Source organism: Salmo trutta, chromosome 8, assembly GCF_901001165.1.
Source record: "Salmo trutta chromosome 8, fSalTru1.1, whole genome shotgun sequence".
Classification (NCBI taxonomy): Eukaryota; Metazoa; Chordata; class Actinopteri; order Salmoniformes; family Salmonidae; genus Salmo; species Salmo trutta.
In genome coordinates, this window is record NC_042964.1 from 38007202 (window position 1) to 38027924 (window position 20723).

Sequence of the window (20723 nt, forward strand, 5' to 3'; positions counted from 1 at the left end):
TAAAAATAGTACAAAAATATATTCAAGAATATTGATGGTTGGTTATTCAGTGCAGGTGCTCCTGAGGAAAAAACAGGAAGTAGGCAACTGGAAGTGGATTGAAAGACATGGTTGGAGGTGGATGGGTGGATGGGGTAGTAGCATAGAAAATGATAGAGGCCTCTAGTAGCCAAAAGGCTGTGTTAGAATGGACTGTGCTATTGAGGGCTTGCACCATTTTAATGTAGTCAACTGGGTGGGACTTCCAACTTCATTAGCTGATTCCTCCTGGTGACCCAGTTGGAGTCATGTCCTACTGGGTCATTAGGAGGGATCAGCCAATTGTGAAGAAGAAAATTGACTACTTTAAAATGGAGATAGCGTCAATGGCACTGCCCATGATGTCACAGACGCTACAGTTTAGATACACCTTAGCCAAATACATTTAAACTCAGTTTTTCACAATTCCTGACATTTAATCCTAGTAACAATTCCCTGTCTTAGGTCAGTTAGGATCACCACTTTATTTTAAGAATGTGAAATGTCATAATAATAGTAGAGAGAATAATTTCTTTCAGCTTTAATTTCTTTCATCACATTCCCAGTGGGTCAGAAGTTTACATACACTTAATTAGTATTTGGTAGCATTGCCTTTAAATTGTTAACTTGGGTCAAAATGTCGGGTAGCCTTCCACAAGCTTCTAAGTCTGGTAAGTTAAGTTAGGTGAAGAATTTTGGCCCATTCCTCCTGACAGAGCTGGCTTTGTGATGGCCACTCCAATACCTTGACCTTGTTGTCCTCAAGGCATTTTGCCACAACTTTGTAAGTATGCTTGGGGTCATTGTCATTTGGACGACCCATTTGCGACCAAGCTTTAACTTCCTGACTGATGTCTTGAGATGTTGCTTCAATATATCCACATAATTTTCCTTCCTCATGAAACCATCTATTTTGTGAAGTGCACCAGTCCCTCCTGCAGCAAAGCACCCCCACAACATAATGCTGCCACCCCAGTGCTTCATGTTTGGGATGGTGTTCTTCGGCTTGCAAGCCTCCCCCTTTTTCCTTCAAACATAACAATGGTCATTATGGCCAAACAGTTCTATTTTTATTTCATCGGATCAGAGGACATTTCTCCAAAAAGTACGATCTTTGTCCCCATGTGCAGCTGCACAGCTGCAAACCGTAGTCTGGCTTTTTTATGGCGGTTTTGGAGTAGTGGCTTCTTCCTTGCTGAACGGCCTTTCAGGTTATGTCGATATAGGACTCGTTTTACTGTGGATATAGATACTTTTGTATCGGTTTCCTCCAACATCTTCACAAGGTCCTTTGCTGTTCTGGGATTGACTTGCACTTTTCGCACCAAAGTACGTTCATCTCTAGGAGACAGAACCCCTCTCCTTCCTGAGCGTTATGACGGCTGCGTGGTCCCATGGTGTTTATACTTGCATACTATTGTTTGTACAGATGAACATGGTACCTTCAGGCGTTGGGAAATTGCTCCCAAGGATGAACCAGACTTTTTTATCTGAAGTTTTGGCTGATTTGTTTTGATTTTTGCCTGATGCCAAGCAAAGAGGCACTGAGTTTGAAGGTAGGCCTTGAAATACATCCACAGGTACACCTCCAATGATGTCAATTAGCCTATCAGAAGCTTCTAAAGCCATGACATTATTTTCTGGAATTTTCCAAGCTGTTTAAAGGCACAGTCAACTTAGTGTATGTAAACTTCTGACCCACTGGAATTGTGATACAGTGAATTATAAGTGAAATAATTTGTCTGTAAACAATTGTTGGAAAAATTACTTGTGTCATGCACAAAGTAGATGTCCTATCCGACTTGCCAAAACTACAGTTTGTTAACAAGAAATTTGTGGAGTGGTTGAAAAACGAATTCTAATGACTCCAACCTAAGTGTATGTAAACTTCCGACTTCAACTGTATATGGCACAGATAGAAAGATGAGTCCTCTATCTAACACTATGGGTAGTAGAGTAGTGTTTGGAGTGTGAGTATGTGGGTCAAAAAGAAAGCTGATTTAGAGGTTTAGCGTCAGAGGGTTTGAAAAGAGCATGTAGCTGTACCTGGGGTTTTAGTTTCTGTGTGGGCGGGACAAGTTCATTGATGGCTCCTTATTGGCTCCTGTCTCAGGCTCCGTTACTTCCGTGGGTCCAATCGCCCATGTCGAATAGGTGTGACACCACGTAATCGTCATACTTTCCGTCGATCAGCTTGGCTGCGTTGTTTCTGGCGAACCAGCAGTCCACGCTCTGACGTCCGCTGTAGATACGCCGGGTCTTCTGGACCACCGGCACTGAACGCCCTTTGACCTTCAGGATGTGTGACCGTTCAAACGTGCTGTTGTCTCCTGTTGCCGTGGCATTGCCAGGAAGCTCTGCGAGTCCCACTTCCTCATACAGGAACTGACCTGGAAGTAGAATCACAGAGGGTCAGAATGGAACAGAACCACAGAGCTATAGGCAAACCAATGGTAATCCTCACTAGGGCCTAATTCCATTTCGGCTCAAGACCCCTTCCCCCACATCCCACCTTCCACTAGTAGTTTTTGATACCTACCCAGTAGTCCATGACAGTCATGTGACAGCCCTTTGCTGTTGGAGATGTAAAATCCCAGGTGGTTTCTCTGATAGGGAGCAGGGTTCTTGTACTGATGCACCAGTATGACGAAACTAATCGTTCTTCCTATGGTTACGGTCACGGTGGACTTTCCCACTATCGTCACTGCAAGCTCGCCACTCTCCACAGAGACTGTGGTGTCGCAGGGCAGGACCAGGCGGTCACGTCCATCCAGAATGACCTTCTTGGGGGTGACCTCGATGTAGGAACGTTTGGGTCGGTTCACCACAATGGTAATGGTGCTGAAGTATGTCCTCTGCTGTTTGTGGCTGCCCGCTGGCGCCGGGGCGCCTATCAGCTTACCGTTTACTGTCACACCTAGACTCACATACACACGCATGACCGCACACACAAATAGACCACATGAATCATATGAAAACACATAACTGAACATCTAACATAAAGTTATAATCTCTTGAGGACAGTCTTACCAGAGTGCTTGTGGTCAGATACCATTCTGAGAATGTGTCCTGGCTCTCCGTTGATGTTGAAACACACAGTTAGTTTACTGAGGGGGAACTCCACCACAAAGTGGGGATCGCCGTCCGCTGTGGCAAGGGGGTTGGTGTGTGAGAGATGGGATAGAGAGACACTGGTATTGAATATGAGGGAATATGAGAAAATAGTACATCTATGCATACCTGGATTCAAATACATGTGTATTGCAGTATTTGAAATGTATTAAATTTCAAATACACAGCCAAAACAAGTACTTTTATTTGAGTATCTGAATAATTATTTGTAAAAATCAAATAGTCGACCAAATTGTATTTGAAAGGTATTTATTTAAATGCTTTTTTCAAATACCTGGGTTAAATGCAAGGGAGTCCGTATATTTGAGGATATGAATACTTGTTTGGAAATAGTAGTTGAAATACATGAAATAGTAGTTGAAATACATGAAATAGTATTTGAACCCAGTTCTGATAAATACACGTTTCTGTATATATCTGTGGGTGTGAAGCACAAATGACTATACTGTATGTATAATCAGATATCACCAGATACCAGTGTAGGCTGTACATTGTAGACAGTTAGTTGTAGGCTGTCAGTTGTAGGCAGTTAGTTGTAGGCAGTTAGTTGTAGGCAGTTAGCTGTAGGCTGTCAGTTGTAGGCAGTTAGTTGTAGGCAGTTAGTTGTCGGCTGTTAGTTGTAGGCAGTTAGTTGTAGGCAGTTAGTTGTAGGCAGTTAGTTGTAGGCAGTTAGTTGTAGGCTGTTAGCTGTAGGCAGTTAGCTGTAGGCAGTTAGCTGTAGGCAGTTAGCTGTCGGCGCAGTTCGTTGTAGGCTGTTAGTTGTAGGCAGTTAGTTGTAGGCAGTTAGTTGTAGGCAGTTAGCTGTAGGCAGTTAGTTGTAGGCAGTTAGTTGTAGGCAGTTAGTTGTCGGCAGTTAGCTGTAGGCAGTTAGTTGTAGGCAGTTAGTTGTAGGCTGTTAGTTGTAGGCAGTTAGTTGTAGGCAGTTAGTTGTAGGCAGTTAGTTGTAGGCAGTTAGTTGTCGGCAGTTAGCTGTAGGCAGTTAGTTGTAGGCAGTTAGTTGTAGGCTGTTAGTTGTAGGCAGTTAGTTGTAGGCAGTTAGTTGTAGGCAGTTAGTTGTCGGCAGTTAGTTATAGGCAGTTAGTTGTAGGCAGTTAGTTGTAGGCAGTTAGCTGTAGGCAGTTAGCTGTCGGCAGTTAGCTGTCGGCAGTTAACTGTAGGCAGTTAGCAGTAGGCAGTTAGCTGTAGGCAGTTAGGTGTAGGCAGTTAGTTGTAGGCGGTTAGTTGTCGGCAGTTAGTTGTCGGCAGTGATCTGTAGGCAGTTAGCTGTAGGCAGTTAGCTGTAGGCAGTTAGTTGTAGGCAGTTAGTTGTCGGCAGTTAGCTGTCGGCAGTTAGCTGTAGGCAGTTAGTTGTCGGCAGTTAGCTGTAGGCAGTTAGCTGTAGGCAGTTAGTTGTAGGCAGTTTGTTGTAGGCTGTTAGTTGTTTCCTGCTTTGAGTGGGCCTGTGAGACCTGAGCTAAGTGCAAATTCAGGAGATGAGAGAGCAGCAGTAATGACAGGGTCATTGATGTCATCTCACATGTCTTCTTCAGTCTACTGACCTCTCTCTCAGTCTCAGTGTGTGTGTGTGTGTGTGTGTGTGTGTGTGTGTGTGTGTGTGTGTGTGTGTGTGTGTGTGTGTGTGTGTGTGTGTGTGTGTGTGTGTGTGTGTGTGTGTGTGTGTGCATGCACGTGTGTGTATTCCCGTGACTGTGTGTGTGTGTGTGTGTGTTTGTGAGTACTTCCCAGTACCAATCCCAGGCCCAGTGCAGATACTTCAATTAGCCCCTGTAAACATTCTGTAGTTCAGTTTCAGAGTAAAGAGACATCTCATACCCCTTAACTGTCTGTAATGATTGCTGTGTGTCTGACTGGGTTCCTAACTTAAAGTCCGCCCACACAGAGAGTAGAGAGAGTACTGTACCTTTCTCCAGTCCCACTCCCTCTAACAGAGCCTCAGAACCACTAACCTGATGTTTTGGAGATGGTTACAGATTTTTGTGCTGGCCTCTTCACAATTTTACCTATAGACAAAACAGACTTTGATTTTTACAGGTCATATGTTTTCAATAGTTCAATACTTCCTCTCAGTTCTATTTGTTAGCATTGGCATCGATAACAGGAAGCATTTGATCAAACGGATTAAGTCAGAAACAAAAGCCTCAAGCCTGCTAACCCGTTGTCTTGGAAACTGTGGAACTCTGTCCACCCGGCTGGTCTTTCATCAAGTGCAAGCTCTGGGACGTGTCTTCCTCCCCTTCCGTCTCATCCGACAGCTCATTGGCTGAAACAGCCTTCTTATTTGTCTCTGTGGTTACAGGGGTGGGGGTGGGTGTGTCCTTGGCCATGGTTCCGTCGGCCAGCACCTGAGGTTTTTCCACCACCAGGGAGGTGAGGGGCGTGAGGAAGTGATAGGTCAGGGAGAGGTCAGTCGCCTGCTGGGTATGTCCCTCTCTCTCCCTGCTGGTCTGGCTCTTCAGTCTGGACCTCAGCCCCTCTTTCACACTCAGGAAACCCCATACGCGCTCCACGAAATCATCCGCCACTGATCCTGTTGTGCCCGCCCCTGTGACCCCTGACCCCACCCCGGCCGTCGCCTCCTTCACGTGCCTCTCCGTCTCCACCTCCCTTTGCCGTAACGCCACGTCTGTCTCCAGGACGATGCTCTTGTCGCTGTTGCTGGCGGTGACCTGGACGTGCAGGGAGTCTGCACTTTGATTGGTCAATTTGCCGGCGATGACGATCTCTGAGCCGTTGAAATAGTTGGTGAAGAGGTGCTGGGTGACGTACTGGACCGAGTCCTCTGTGTAATTCACCCTGATATCAGAGAGCAGTGGAGTGCCTATCTCATCATAAAACCTAGAGGAAGAGAGAGGGAGGGAGGGAGGGACATGGAGGGAGGGAGAGAGAGAGAGAGAGATATGGAAGAGTGAAAGAGGGAATAGACGTAACATCCAATGTTATGATATGTGTTACCAGAATCTAGCACCCAGTAGAGGTCTATACCTCAGCTACTTCACTGTATCATAGACACAAGAATCAAGATATTGTGTGTGCTACTCTCTGATATGTTCTAGGGGCCTCAAATATCTGTGTGACTGTGTACACACACTCACCCCCCCAGAGATCCGGTTAGGGACGTTGATGTATTAAGGAGAGTATGCCTGCGTTCCAAATGTCACCCCGTGGTTCCTGGTCAAAAGGAGTGCACTATGTAGGGATTAGGGAATGGGGTGCCATTTTGGACACAACCAGTGTGTGTTTGTTATGTGTTGGTTTTCCAGCCAGGCCTTGGACCGTAGCACAGTAAACCTCCTCACCTCTTTAACTGTGTGTTGGCTCAGCTAGGTCTCTCCTCTGTTATTATCTCAGGATGCTATCAATTAACCCCTCAGACATACCCAGACGGCCCTTTCACAACACACAGTCACACACATTCCTCCCCTCACTACTAAACAAACACTTCAAAAAAGTGTCCAGTAAGACTGTCGCCGTGTGTGTGTGTGTGTGTGTTTGGTTTGGTTTGGTTTGAAAGATTGCAGTTCAAGAAGAGCCTTCTCTCAGTATGTGTATCATTGGTTATTATTTCACTCATTCCAATTCCTTTATCTCACCCCCTGACCTTCTCTATACCATTTGATTATAATGAATCAATTCTAACCACTTCTGCCTTCTCCTCTGTACTATCTGTCTACTGAACATCTCTCTCTCTCTCTCTCTTCCCCCCCCCCTCTCTCTCTCTCTCTCTCTCTCTCTCTCCCTCTCTCTCTCTCTCTCCCTCTCTCTCTCTCTCTCTCTCTCTCTCCCTCCCTCCCTCTCTCTCACCCCCGTACCCTTTGAGCATGGTGCTGGCATCTGAATCCTCAGGTATCCTCCTCATCATCCCACAGTTTTCTAGGGCCATGCGTTCCAGAAGCCTGTAGTCCACATCGTTCCCCATCCCGATGGTGAACACACAGAACTGCTCCTTCACCGCCGCCCGCGCGTTGCTGAGGATGCTGGGAGACTGCAGCTCGCCCACCGTGGGCCGCCCGTCTGTCAGGAAGATGATGAGAGACACACTGTTGTGGTTGGCGTCCGGATCGACGTTCAGATAGCCGCTTAGCAATGAGGAGCCCGTCTGTATGCCACTGTTGATGTCTGTGCCTAGTAGAGGAGAGATGGAGAGAGAGATTGATCTTGGGAAATAGTGGTTAGTAGTGATTCTCAAACTAAGAGTATATAATTGTGATCTGTCCAATGGGATATGAGGGAAAGAAAACGGTCATATCAGTTCAGCCAAAAATGGGGGTTGGGTAAGAGAAAGAACTCCATGGGGCGGCAGGAAACCTCGAGGTTAGAGCACTGGTCCAATAACCAAAAGGACGCTGGTTTGAATTCCAGATATATATGTAACGGTGCCCTTGAGCAAGGCATTTATCCCCAATTTCTCCAGCGGCGCCGGACAATGGTGACGCTGACTGTGACCCCACTCCCTAGGGCTGTCTCAGGGGAAGTTGGAAATGCAAGAAACACATTTCCATTACACCCTTGTACAAGTGTGTAACAGGACAAATATAAGCACCCCTAAATTATTCTGATTAGGCCTATTAGTGAAATAACTAATCTTCCTCTATCCCAGAATGCAGTGCTGTGTCTCTATCTCTCTCACCTCCGGTGGGTTGGAGCATATAGATGAACTTCTTGGCGTCTCGGACGTTGAGAGGCGTGACGGGGACCAGGCGGTTGGGCTGCCACACCTTGATACGGTTAGAGAAGCTGACAAAGTTAAACCGGTCGCCTGGACGCAGGTCCCTCAGGATAGTGAACAGGGCATCCTTAGTCTGAGAGAGAGGGAGGGAGAGGGGCGAGCGAGAGAGAGAGAGAGAGAGAGAGAGAGAACTTTTTGTTTTGCTTTCATCAATGAATCAAATGATATCATTGTAATACCTTTGCCTTGGTGCAAAATCCGTCTATTCAGTTGTGTTCACACAAGCGAACCAAACAGGCCTGGAAAACTTTTCCCCAACAGGAAGAGACACCTTGTCACACAAAAGGCTATTATAACACACATGGTCATGGTTTCTGTTAGCACCAATACCGTGGTAATTACCAAGATGTAATGTTTTAGTCATGTTTTTTTGTGAGCAGTATTGTTGTCATGCTAATAACTCTGTAATGGTTGGGCTTAACCTGACGCTGCCACTCAAAGACCCAGCCCTTTGAAACAGCTGTGAGATTCCGTTCCTTAGTTCAGAAACTGTTTCTCTCACCCCCTCACACACACACACACACATGCACGTAAACACACACACCACAACTATTTACCGTATCCATGCTACAGCTTGTTTCTCAACTGTACTGCGGTTTAGAAGTTGCACAGAACGAAAAGCCTACTAAATGAATAGTGAATATGAAATCTGTAGTCGAGTGGGTGTGATAGAGTTAGAGGGGTTACCAGATGCCTATAGACTGTAGGGGGCAAGGTTCAGAGCCATAGACAGACTGAGTGCTCTATTGTAGGGAGAGATCAAAGCCCACTTGTTCACTACAGAGTGGTCCACTGGGGGTGGAGGGGAACGAGGAAGGGATCACTCCAGATGATGCTGTCATCTGGAGTGTTTCATTTATGCCAAAGACAATGACGCCTCTCCCCCATAGCATTCAATTCAATTCAAACTACAATAGTGAACGTTGAGCATGTTTCCAGTTCTTCAGTGTGCATGAATCAGTTTCTCTTTTCTGTTTTTGCCAATCTAAGTCTTTGGGTTTCTGGATCTGCAGTGGAGCAGCTGCTCAGATGAAGTATCAGATGATACCAGAGGGATAATAATGCAATCTCCCAGAAGGAAGGATCTGATTTTGATATTACCAGACCAGTGTGGGAGTATTGCGCCAGAGACCGGAGAGGGGGCGGACTGGGGGTCGTATTCATCATCCGCTGCTACACTAACTCAGGATCTCTCAGGATCTTTAAGGCTTGATCACAGAGATGTGAAGGACTAAAGTAAAACTAAAGTTGACTCCACCTGGAATTGATTAAAATCCACAGATTTCCCCATAAGCTATACAGTATATATATGTGTGATCATTGTATTCAGAAGGAAACCATGTTTAACAACAACAACAAAAAGGAGAAGGAGAGAACAAGATATCTTGACCCAGTTGACAATGGTGTGATGAGAAGGGTTTGACCGTAACTGGTTACCTGTCTGATCTTGGTCCCCAGCATAGAGGCGCTGGTGTCGATCACAAACACCACGTTCTTGGGCACCACCGGCAGATCCTTGGGAGCGAAGTAGTGCACAAAATGGCCGTTCAGAACCTGAGAGAGAACCAGAGAAAAGTTAGACAGTTCTCAGTAGCCATGAGCAGTAAAACAGAGCCCACCAACACAGTGTCCACAGGGCTGCTGGACTGGCGGTGTGGTTGTAGAGTGACCTGGGAGGGGGTGGATATGGTGCTGGAAAATGAATGTGTTGACGGTGGATGAAGGCAATGGGACCAGGATGTGTGAGAGTGTGTGTGAGAATGAGAGAGATGTGCATTTGTCCTGTTTGATCCTTGATTAATGCATGCAGTTTTCATGTATACTGTGAAGCGGAGCTACATGGTTTATAAACATGTTTCTATCTACCATGTCTGGACAGGTCTGGTCATGGCATGACACATTTGCACTAATTGCAGGAGTGTTGGATGTGTGTGTGTGCGTGTGTGTGTTTTTGGTGTGTGAAATCTGACCTGTATATCTCCTATCCCCAGCTCTCTCTCCACGTCATAGTGCACCACAAACTCTCCCAGCATGCCGCTGGTGGTGATCTTAGCCTGCTGAACGATGTTTGGGCTGAAGGTGATCCTACAGAACGTCTTATTTTGTTTGATCACCGTGGAAACAGGAAGAGCAGGCTTGGCTGGTGGGAGGGAAACATTAAGTGTGTGTGAGATAAAGCTGGGAAGTGTGTGTGTGTGTGCGTGTGCGTGTGCATGCGCACGTGTGTGTGCTTGTGGGGAAGGGTGTGCTAAACTAGAGATGCTCAACATTGCCCATAGGAAGGTTAAATAGATTAAGTTGGAATCTGAACATTTGAGCATTGGCCAAGCATTTTCAGAGGTGCCAATATCGCTACAGAACTATTTCTAATGTTAGATACAGTGCATTCACTTAATATTCAGACCCCTTGACTTTTTCCACATTTTGTTACGTTACAGCATTATTCTAACATTTATTAAATAGTTTTTTCCCCTCATCAATCTACACACAATACCTCATAATGACAAAGCAAAAACAGCTTTTTTGACATTTTTGTAAAAAGCTGAAATATCACATTTACATAAGTATTCAGACACTTTACACAGTACTGTGTTGAAGCACCTTTGGCAGCAATTGTATTCTCGAGTCTTCTTGGCTATGACGCTACAAGCTTGGCACACCTGTATTTGGGGAGTTTCTCCCATTCTTCTCTGCAGATCCTTTCAAGCTCTGTCTGGTTGGATGGGGATTGTCGCTGCACAGCTATTTTCAGGTCTCTCCAGAGATGTTTGATCGGGTTCAAGTCCAGTCTCTGGCTGGGCCACTCAAGGACATTCAGAGACTTGTCCCGAAGCCACTCCTGCGTTGTCTTGGCTGTGTGCTTAGGGTCGTTGTCCTGTTAGAAGGTGAACCTTTGCCCTAGTCTGAGGTCCTGAGCAGGTTTTCATCAAGGATCTCTCTGTACTTTGCTCCGTTCATCTTCCCTCGATCCTGACTAGTCTCAAAATCCCTGCCACTGAAAAACCTCTCACAGCATGATGCCTCCACCACCATGCTTCACCGTAGGGATGGTGCCAGGTTTCATCTAGACGTGACACTTTGCTTTCAGGCCAAAGAGTTCAATCTTGGTTTCATCAAACCAGAAAATGTTGTTTCTCATGGTCTGAGAGTCCTTTAGGTGCCTTTTGGCAAAGTCCAAGTGGGATGTCATGTGCCTTTTACTGAGGAGTGGCTTCCTTCTGTTCACTCTACCATAAAGGCCTGATTGGTGGAGTGCTGCAGAGATGGTTGTCCTTCTGGAAGATTCTCCCATCTCCACAGAGGAACTCCTGAGCTCCTCTTGGTTTTTGCTCTGACATGCACTGTCAACTGTGGGACCTTATATAGACAGGTGTGTGCCTTTCCAAATCATGTTCAATTGATTGAATTTACCACAGGTGGACTCCAATCAAGTTGTAGAAACATCTCAAGGACGACCAATGGAAACAGGATGTACCTGAGCTCAATTTCGAGTCTCATAGCAAAGGGTCTGAATACGTACAGTTGAAGTCGGAGTCATTAAAACTTGTTTTTCAACCACTCCACAAATGTCTTGTTAACAAACTATAGTCATTTTTCCAAAAATTGTTTGCAGACAGATTATTTCACTTAAAATTCACTGTATCACAATTCCAGTGGGTCAGAAGTTTACATACACTAAGTTGGCCTTTAAACAGCTTGGAAAATTCCAGAAAATGATGTTATGGCTTCAGAAACTTCTGATAGGCTAATTGACATAATTTGAGTCAATTGGAGGTGTACCTGTGGATGTATTTTAAGGCCTACCTTCAAACTCTTTGCTTGACATCATGGGAAAATCTAAAGAAATCAGCCAAGACCTCAGAAAACAAATTGTAGACTTCCACAAGTCTGGTTCATCCTTGGGAGCAATTTCCAAATGCCTGAAGGTACCATGTTCATCTGTACAAACAATAGCACGCAAGTATAAACACCATGGGACCACGCAGCCGTCATACCGCTCAGGCAGGAGACGGGTTCTGTCTCCTAGAGATGAACGTACTTTGGTGCGAAAAGTGCAAATCAATCCCAGAACAACAGCAAAGGACCTTGTGAAGATGCTGGAGGAACAGTAAAACGAGTCCTAAATCGACATAACCTGAAAGGCCGCTCAGCAAGGAAGAAGCCACTGCTCCAAAACCGCCATAAAAAAGCCAGACTATGGTGTGCAACTGCGCATGGGGACAAAGATCGTACTTTTTGGACAAATGTCCTCTGGTCTGATGAAACAAAAATAGAACTGTTTGGCCACAATGACCATTGTTATGTTTGGAGGAAAAAGGGGGAGGCTTGCAAGCCGAAGAACACCATCCCAACCGTGAAGCACGGGGGTGGCAGCATCATGTTGTTGGGGTGCTTTGCTGCAGGAGGGACTGGTGCACTTCACAAAATAGATGGCTTCATGAGGAAGGAAAATGATGTGCATATATTGAAGCAACATCTCAAGACATCAGTCAGGAAGTTAAAGCTTGGTCACAAATGGGTCTTCCAAATGGAAAATGAACCCAAGCATACTTCCAAAGCTGTGGCAAAATGGCTTAAGGACAACAAAGTCAAGGTATTGGAGGTATTGGCCATCACAAAGCCCTGACCTCAATCCTATAGAAAATGTGTGGGCAGAACTGAAAAAGCGTGTGCGAGCAAGGAGGCCTACAAACCTGACTCAGTTACACCCACTCTATCAGGAGGAATGTGCCAAAATTCAACCAACTTATTGTGGGAAGCATGTGGAAGGCTACCTGAAACGTTTGACCCAAGTTAAATCATTTAAAGGCAATGCTACCAAATACTAATTGACTGTATGTAAACTTCTGACCCACTGGGAATGTGATGAAATAAGTAAAAGCTGAAATAAATAATTCTCTCTACTATTGTTCTGACATTTCACATTCTTAAAATAAAGTGGTGATCCTAACTGACCTAAAACAGGGAATTTTTACTAGGATTAAATGTCAGGAATTGTGAAAAACTGAGTTTAAATGTATTTGGCTAAGGTGTATCTAAACTTCCGACTTCAACTGTATGTAAATAAGGTATTTCTGTTTTTAAATTTTAATACATATGCAAGCATTTCTAAAAACCTGTTTTCACTTTGTCATTATGGGGTATTGTGTGTAGATTGAGGAGGAACAATATTTATTTAATCCATTTTAGAATAAGGCTGTAACGTAACAAAATGTGGAAAAACTAAAAGGGTCTGAATACTTTCAGAATACACACCTAGTATGGACAAAGCACAGACTCAACACATCCCACACTCAAACTGTACCAGGTGTCTTCGCTGCACTGGCACCACTGGCAACTGCCGTGTTGCTCTTGCCGTTGCGCAGTGGCAGCACCTCCAGGTGGGTGATGGTGGAATGATCCACAATGGTGACGTCCACACTGAGACGGCTGACCAGCTGCAGAGGTCTCAGGCTGGTCACATGCTCATACCGCCCCAGCCTCCGCTGGAGCAGCTCCTCATAGGTCAACATGAACATGGCCCGGTTCCGCCCTGGGATACTGGCCCCCATCCGGAACACCTCCACCTCTGGTGCGCTACTGAGGGAGAAGAGAGGAGGAGAGAGGGGAGAAGGAGAGAGAGATGGTGGAGAGGAGAGGGGAGGAATGGAGGAAAAAATAAGAAGAATATAGAGGAAAGAAAAAGGGAGAGAAATAGTTGGGGAAAGGGAGGAGTAGGGAATGAGTCATTCCAAGTGGTGACATCGTCAGTGTGGAAAGGCAGTGACTGCCAGGACCTCTCCTCATGGGACTCAGCCTCTGAACTATCCAATAAACATTTCCATTCCTCTATCTATCTATATCTCTCCCTCCTTCTTTATTTTCTCCCTCCTGTTCTCCTTTACCCTTTCAATCACTCTCCTCTCCCTATCCCTCTCTGTGAAATTTGAATACCCTCTCTGTAAATCTGATTTCATTTTAAAAGTGTCATTTTATGGCCTGGTAAGTAGAAGCATGATGTCATTTATTCCTGTCAGAGACTGGTCACAGATTTATGTGACAATAATTCTTCATTTCCAGGCTCTGGAGCTCTGGAGTTCTTAACTGACTTGCCTAGTTAAATAAAGGTAAAATAAAAAAATAAAAAATAATCCAGCCCTGCTGCTCAACCCCAGGCAGGTCAGAAACACATGTTCTATGGTCAGTATGGTGTTTGAAGTCGCACTCCAGTCTCCTTTTCACCTCATTTAACACCTGGTTTACTTAAGAAAAGGCACAGAAGCCTTTCCTCTTTGGTTCTCTATTGCTCCTCTATTGTTCCCAAAAACAAGGTGGAGGCCGATGACATCAGACGGCACCATCAGACTAACTCATTGAATGGCCTTACTCCATTAAGTTTACACTTGTGTCTAAAAAACATTTTTTTTACCCTAAGTGTGTGTAGATTACTGTATTTATATGTGGGATATTGTTTTTCAACAGGAACAGTTCAATAAAATATATATATGAACTTGTTTCTACTGGCAGTGTAGTAGCTAGTGACTCTAGAGGACTCTAGAAGTTGTAATGGCAGACAAGGTTAGACACTGGTGACTGGCCACACACACAAGAACACACTCTCTCTCACACACACACACACAAGCACACACACTTTACCTCTGTTCACCTGCCTCCTTGTTCTTGGGTTTGGCCTCACCGCCCTTCCCCTGTTTGACCTTCTTCTCCTTGGGCCTGACCTCACTGGGGTAGACACGCCCCCCAATGATCCTGTGTTCAGGGTAGAGGTCAGGGGTTAAGAGTGGAGGTGATGATAAGGCTCACCAGAGTAAGTAAACCATCCATGGCAAAACTCTGTCAAAGAATCACAGAAAAACCCTTATTTCATTGTGGTAGGCGTATATTACTGTGATACATACAATTATACAGGAAAACATATCAAAGACATAGGTTGCAATTCACAGGCTTCTTCAGAGGCTTCTGGACTATACTGTCTCTCATAGTCCAGTGAACAATCTAGTAAATGTAGATGAATGAAGGCTTGTGACCACATCACAGTAAATGACCTCTGCACCATTGAACAGTCACAGGCCCCACACTAACCACTCCCATAGCAACAGAGCCCTCATAAACCCATACAATGATTGACTGGCCACAATGGCATGCCATGGGAAGAGGGAGAAAATGGCAAAGAGGAGTACTAATCACACAACAATAAACTGAGAAAATAAGTAAGACATCAAAATAAATTGAGAGGGAAAAGATCCATTGTAGTTCACTTCCAACCAGTATACACAGTCTGAACCACATTAGACTCAGAATGACATGATCTATTACCCAGAAGCATCTATCTAGGCTACAATAAAAATACTAATGCGCAATTACGCATCTGTTGCGTTTTGGCGCTTACATGGTAAAGTTCGAGACATAGGCGTTCTTGGGGATCAGGAACTGGAAGACGCCCTCAGCGGCGGCGGAGTGCCGGTTGAGCATGGTGCACGACACCGCCGTGAAGGCGTATCGGGAGATAATGGTGGTCTTCACCGACAGCTCCTGGATATGCGGTTTGGTCTCCTACACGGTTGGACATCAACATGTTAGGTTCACGTGTATTGCTTATACCTTAGGTTTGATTGGTTTGTAATACATTTGGTTAATTTAAATCTGGCAGTGATTGATGTTTTTCATGTCTCGTCGATGGGACAGCACAGCACCGCGTTCACGCACACGCTGCGCATTGGCCACTGTTCTATTCCGTTCATTTCCAGTGGCATATCGTTCCAAACTCCTATCACCACGTTGGCGGGATATTTAAAAATATTTTGGAATGTATTTCTGGATAGATGTCCAGCGATTTCCACTTATCTGGCGTACAGCCCGGTGCGCTTGGCAGGTCTGCGTGTCACACCCGAGGAGAGTTTTTCGAGGATGACAAACTGCAGAGCTGAACTACCCATGCCTCTACTCTGCTTAGACGAAATACTTTTTCTGACATATTCTTCAATTGTTATCAATGAACAACAGTATGCAGCATGCAGATCTCTTTGAGAATGAATGTGGTTGATATTTAGTCTACAGTAGCCTAGGCTACACACAATGACGCACAAGAGCGCAAAAGATGCACAAGGGCAGAAATGTCAAGACATTCAACTTTGTATTCTTTACCTTAATAAGCATGGATTTCACCTGGCGAGGCACTCGACGGGGAGACTGAGATTGGAAACAAAATGGATTTGTTAAATAGTGCTCTAATGAAGCCCTCAAAATATATATCAATGTTGTCAAATGAAATAGTTCAGAGTTGAAATGACACTCACAATATCCAAATCAAAGTCGGTCAAGTCAGGAGAAAGATCATCCTCAATATTAATATCCTCAAACAGTCCAAAAACATACGGATTGTAACACATCAGTAAAGTCAAAAACAGCATGTTGACGTCCATATCCATTTACAGTAATAACGAATATGAGCGCATATTTCCAGGGTGCAGAGCACTGAGTCTGCGGGTCGTTCGGATTAGAGTGACCGAATTTGTGAGACGATGGATGACTGAGGACACTTGACTCGCAGCGGCACGCCCACCAGCAGAGAGATGGAGAGTCTTCCCCCTCGACTGGATTAGTCTCGTCGGGGCTCGGGGGCCGGAGCTGAGGGAAAAAGCGCCTGACCCGGGTCACACACACAGGCACACAGCTATTACAATGTGCACGCCACTCCAAAGGCCATCAATTACCTCTATAGTCTTCGTTCACTACTCGCCTTGAAGTTGACCCCACTTCCACTTCCACCCCAACAAATCACTTCAAGGGCAAAATGATTAATTTAGCCAAGTGTCACTGTCACGTTTGAACTCTCAAAACTGCATTTAAAAATACAAATTGCGTACACTTATGCAGTATATGACACAAAGTCAAAATTATTTAAAGGCAACATTATTTAACCTTAAAAGGGCAAACTTTGGTAAATTTAGCAAAACCATAATTTCAAAACAGGAATTTTATCCTTCTGAAATTTTAGGACTTTGTCACGCAACTATTTACAGACAAAAACACAATTTAGTATGATTTCGGTGTTAATATGGAGGAATTGAGAAATGTATACTAGTGGTGTGGCTAAGCTGAAAATGTAGACTCAATTGGGCACTTTGTGATAGAAGCACCACATTTGGCACAGAGGCAAAACATATATATTTTTAAATTTAACCTTTATTTAACTAGGCATGTCAGTTGAGAACAAATTCTTATTTACAATGACGGCCTACCGGGAACAGTGGCTTAACTGCCTTGTTCAGGTGCAGAAAGACAGATTTTTACCTTGTCAGCTCAGGGATTCGATCGAGCAACCTTTCGGTTACTGGCCCAAAGCTTTAACCGCTAGTGTACCCTGGGAAGATATAGATATGGAGCCGCCCCAGATTTTGCCTCTGGGGACGTGGTAGACACTAAAATAAAAAGTAACTCCAAAATCTGGTCCCAGAACAACTCAGAGATAGCCTATAGGCCAATGCAGCAGTAGGCCTATAACTTCCATCGTCAACTAAGTAAAATACATAGGCATAAAGCTGACAAATAAAAACATCGAAAATATCCTTATTAAAATTCAGGTATCAATCGCATTAATTCATCTCTCTACTCCTTTTCTATATGTCTTCATTTGAGCTATTGCTAGTGAACTGCAACATTGTATCAACTCAGAAGGTTGGCGTGCTTAGGCGCTCACACTCCCTCAATGTTATTAGGACAGAGAAACAAAAATTGGCAAAACTCCAAAATGACTCAGATTCAGATCAACTTTATTATCCCACCAGGGGGAAATTCATTTGGTCATGTGCGTAAAAAGACGGTACATAAAACATGAAAACACAGAAACTACACGATAGAATTCATTCAAAGTGCTATAGCCACACATTTAAAGTGAAAGTGCAATATGCTATATACTCGAGCGACCGATAGACTATCTATTATACGACCTAATGGCTGTTGGAGTAAAAGAGTCCCCAGATCTGTCTGTTTTCATTTTCTTTCCCCTTGTCCGGCTGCTTCTGTGACTGAATTTTGAGTGAAGGGGATGAGTACTGTCCTGTAAAATTCTTTCAAGTTTTAGGAGGATGAGTTTTTGTGTACAGCTCTGAAGCGTTTCCAAACACGCATATCAAACCAAAGGACAGCACACTCTGCAGGACAGATTTATAGAACATTTGTAAGATATGGCGGTTTACATTCAAATGATTCAGTTATTTATTTAACTAGGCATGTCAGTTAAGAACAAATTTCTATTTACAATGACGGCCTACCCCGGACGACGCTGGGCCAATTGTGCGCCGCCCTATGGGACTCCCAATCACGGCTGGTTGTGATACAGCTTGGAATCAAACCAGGGTCTGTAGTGACACCTCTAGCACTGAGATGCAGTGCCCTAGACCGCTGCGCCACTCGGAAGCCCTAAGCTATGAAATAAACCAACCTGTTTCACACAACTGTAGCAGGTTGTGAATTTTGCAAACAACATTCCACTCCGAGAATGAGAACCATACATTACTGTAATGCATGCATTAAGAGTAATTAATGTAACCAAATGACAGAGATTAATGGTACACTTTCTAGCCTACTGGTTACATATGTAATAGGGAATTGATCAAAATAACCAGTCAAAGGGAAAACAATTCACAAAATGAAACAATGAATGTGCAAGAATTGGCAGGAGACAGCAGAGCACATTCTGGAGAGCTGAGTACATTCTGGATAGCTGAGTACATTCTGGAGAGCTGAGTACATTCTGGAGAGCTGAGTGCATGCATTCTGGAGAAAGATGCTCATCTCTTCGCCACACACCCCTCCCCTTCTTCTAGTTGCAACATTTAAAATTATGCTCAAGACACATTATCTTCACACATTGTGATCTGTGTATAATGATGAGATGCTCATGTCTCCGTCCTAATAATGCGAGTCGTTGTCCCAAATTAAGGGACTGTAGGTGGCAAGCTTAGGTCTGTATATTATGCACATAGAAACGCATTGGGCTTATTAAGGAAAGATTTTGGCTAGAGTGAGCCTTCTCACTTCGCCTCATCCTCTCTTCTGAAACTAGCGCGCAGAACAGCGCCCCTCTGTCTTACCATATGTAGCCCATGTATCTGATGCTGTCTGGTCAGAAAAAGTATGACATGCCATTCTTCTTTTGTCCAGATAGCTTCAGATACATGGTCTCCACATATGGAGACAGAGGGGCGCTGTTTCGCTAGTTTAGATGCTTTATGTGAGATTGATGCGCCTTTCTATCGGTGCGCGTTTTGGTCAAATAAAGGATCAATATTTACATATTTTATTTGTACGGGCAAGGAGGTACGGTAGGGCGGGCTAGGCCCCCTAGAGCCCGCCCATAATGCCGGCCCAGCACACAATTACATTGGATTAACATTAAACTCTGTCATTATCATTACTCAGACTGGAAATGCTGCCATTCTGTCATTTCAGCTGAGACGTTACAGGATGTTTTAGGGGCTGTTTATTTTCTGAGCAATACTTCTTTTGAGTTGGCATTGTAGTTCGCTTGCTGTGTGTGTGTGTGTGTGTGTGTGTGTGTGTGTGTGTGTGTGTGTGTGTGTGTGTGTGTGTGTGTGTGTGTGTGTGTGTGGGTGTGTGTGTGTGTTCAATCAATTTCAAGTGGCTTTCGATGTCTCTTTTTCAAGTGCTTTTTTTCCTCCAGAAATGTGCATTTACATTTCTTAATGAGTGGAAAACGTTTCCGAACGCATTTCAGCGGACATTGAAGATGAACTTTAAAGAACAAAAAACAGTAGTGAGATAAAGCAGTGTATTCTTGACATTTATTCCTTAGCTACATGTCTTATTTTTTGGATTACACAGTTCCTCTGTAGTTCTACAGGAGTCGTGGCTGAAGAACTGGTCACGTCAGATAGGGCGGTTCATCTCCCAGTACAGCCAGCCAGCACCTGGCAGGGGACGAGAGTTCCGCACTGGTCGGTATACAGAGGGAAGTCAGGCTCAGAGCTCTGATTTTCATTAAACTGTCAGACAAGCAACCCCCCCCCCCCCCCCCCCCCCCCACGGAGCAGGTGGCATTTGACCTCAGAAGACCAGTTGGCAGCAGCCATGACCATCCTGTGTCTTTCTGATTGATACTGTGATTGAACTGTGCCTACCAGGGTTGGGGTCAATTCCATTTTAAATCAGTCGATTCAGGAGTACACTGAAATTCCAATTCCAATTCCAATTCCAATTTATTTTACAGAAGGCAATGAGGATAGTTGAAATTGAATTGGAATTTCAGTTTACTTTCTAAATTGACTAACAAAAAAAGGAATTGACCACAACCCTGGTGCCTATACTGCTCATAATTAAATCAAACGATAAGATCAGATTAGTATTTTAATACACATTTAAATATAATTTAAAAAATTGTGGTGTGTGTTTTTTTAATTGAGATTTCTTTATGGGAAATATTAATGTATATGTACATTTTCAAAGATTTGTGTACTGTATAACACTGGGAAAATACAAATATCTAATATAGTAGCATTTGTTATTGCTATGTGACAGCAGTGCATGTCAGAGACAGAGGTCTGGATAGTAAGGTGTGTCCTCTCAGATGTAGTAGTCTCAGCACCACACAGCACCACACTCAAAAACTAAACCCAGTTGCATGATTCCCCCAGAGAGCTTGCGAGAGACTCCCTATGATTGGTCAATGAATCATTCGGGAACAGTGTTTACACCTTAAATGAATAATCACATCAAATCAAATCAAATTTATTTATATAGCCCTTCGTACATCAGCTGAAATCTCAAAGTGCTGTACAGAAACCCAGCCTAAAACCCCAAACAGCAAGCAATGCATGTGAAAGAAGCA

At 44.3% G+C, this 20723-nt stretch overlaps 1 protein-coding gene across 4 annotated transcripts; it reads right to left on the reverse strand.

Annotated features, from left to right (window-relative positions):
• Positions 1-1854: 1854 nt before the first annotated feature.
• On the reverse strand, positions 1855-16384 carry LOC115198851 (inter-alpha-trypsin inhibitor heavy chain H5). Of its 4 annotated transcripts, none has more exons than XM_029761196.1 (14): positions 16171-16384; positions 16019-16063; positions 15264-15427; positions 14513-14623; positions 13182-13453; positions 9847-10016; positions 9314-9430; positions 7778-7949; positions 6960-7272; positions 5303-5985; positions 5097-5150; positions 3049-3165; positions 2558-2935; positions 1855-2408 (listed from the first exon to the last, which is right to left on the reverse strand). In XM_029761196.1, the coding sequence occupies exons 1-14, from the start codon at positions 16300-16302 to the stop codon at positions 2128-2130; spliced, it is 3009 nt and encodes a 1002-aa protein (XP_029617056.1). In that variant the 5' UTR covers positions 16303-16384; the 3' UTR covers positions 1855-2127. The 4 variants fall into 4 exon arrangements, with proteins under 4 accessions (XP_029617056.1, XP_029617054.1, XP_029617057.1 ...); XM_029761194.1 differs by having other exon boundaries at positions 13182-13456; XM_029761197.1 differs by lacking the exon at positions 15264-15427.
• Between the last annotated feature and the right edge of the window lie 4339 nt (positions 16385-20723).

Excerpts from the sequence above, each read along its gene's own strand:
- LOC115198851 (XM_029761194.1), bottom strand. The coding sequence starts at position 16,302 with ATGGATATGGACGTCAACATGCTGTTTTTGACTTTACTGATGTGTTAC. Across the intron at positions 10,017-13,181 it reads CAGTGCAGCGAAGACACCTG|CCAAGCCTGCTCTTCCTGTT; the intron begins GTACAGTTTGAG and ends CCCTCCCACCAG. Across the intron at positions 9,431-9,846 it reads TGGGGATAGGAGATATACAG|GTTCTGAACGGCCATTTTGT; the intron begins GTCAGATTTCAC and ends GTTCTCTCTCAG.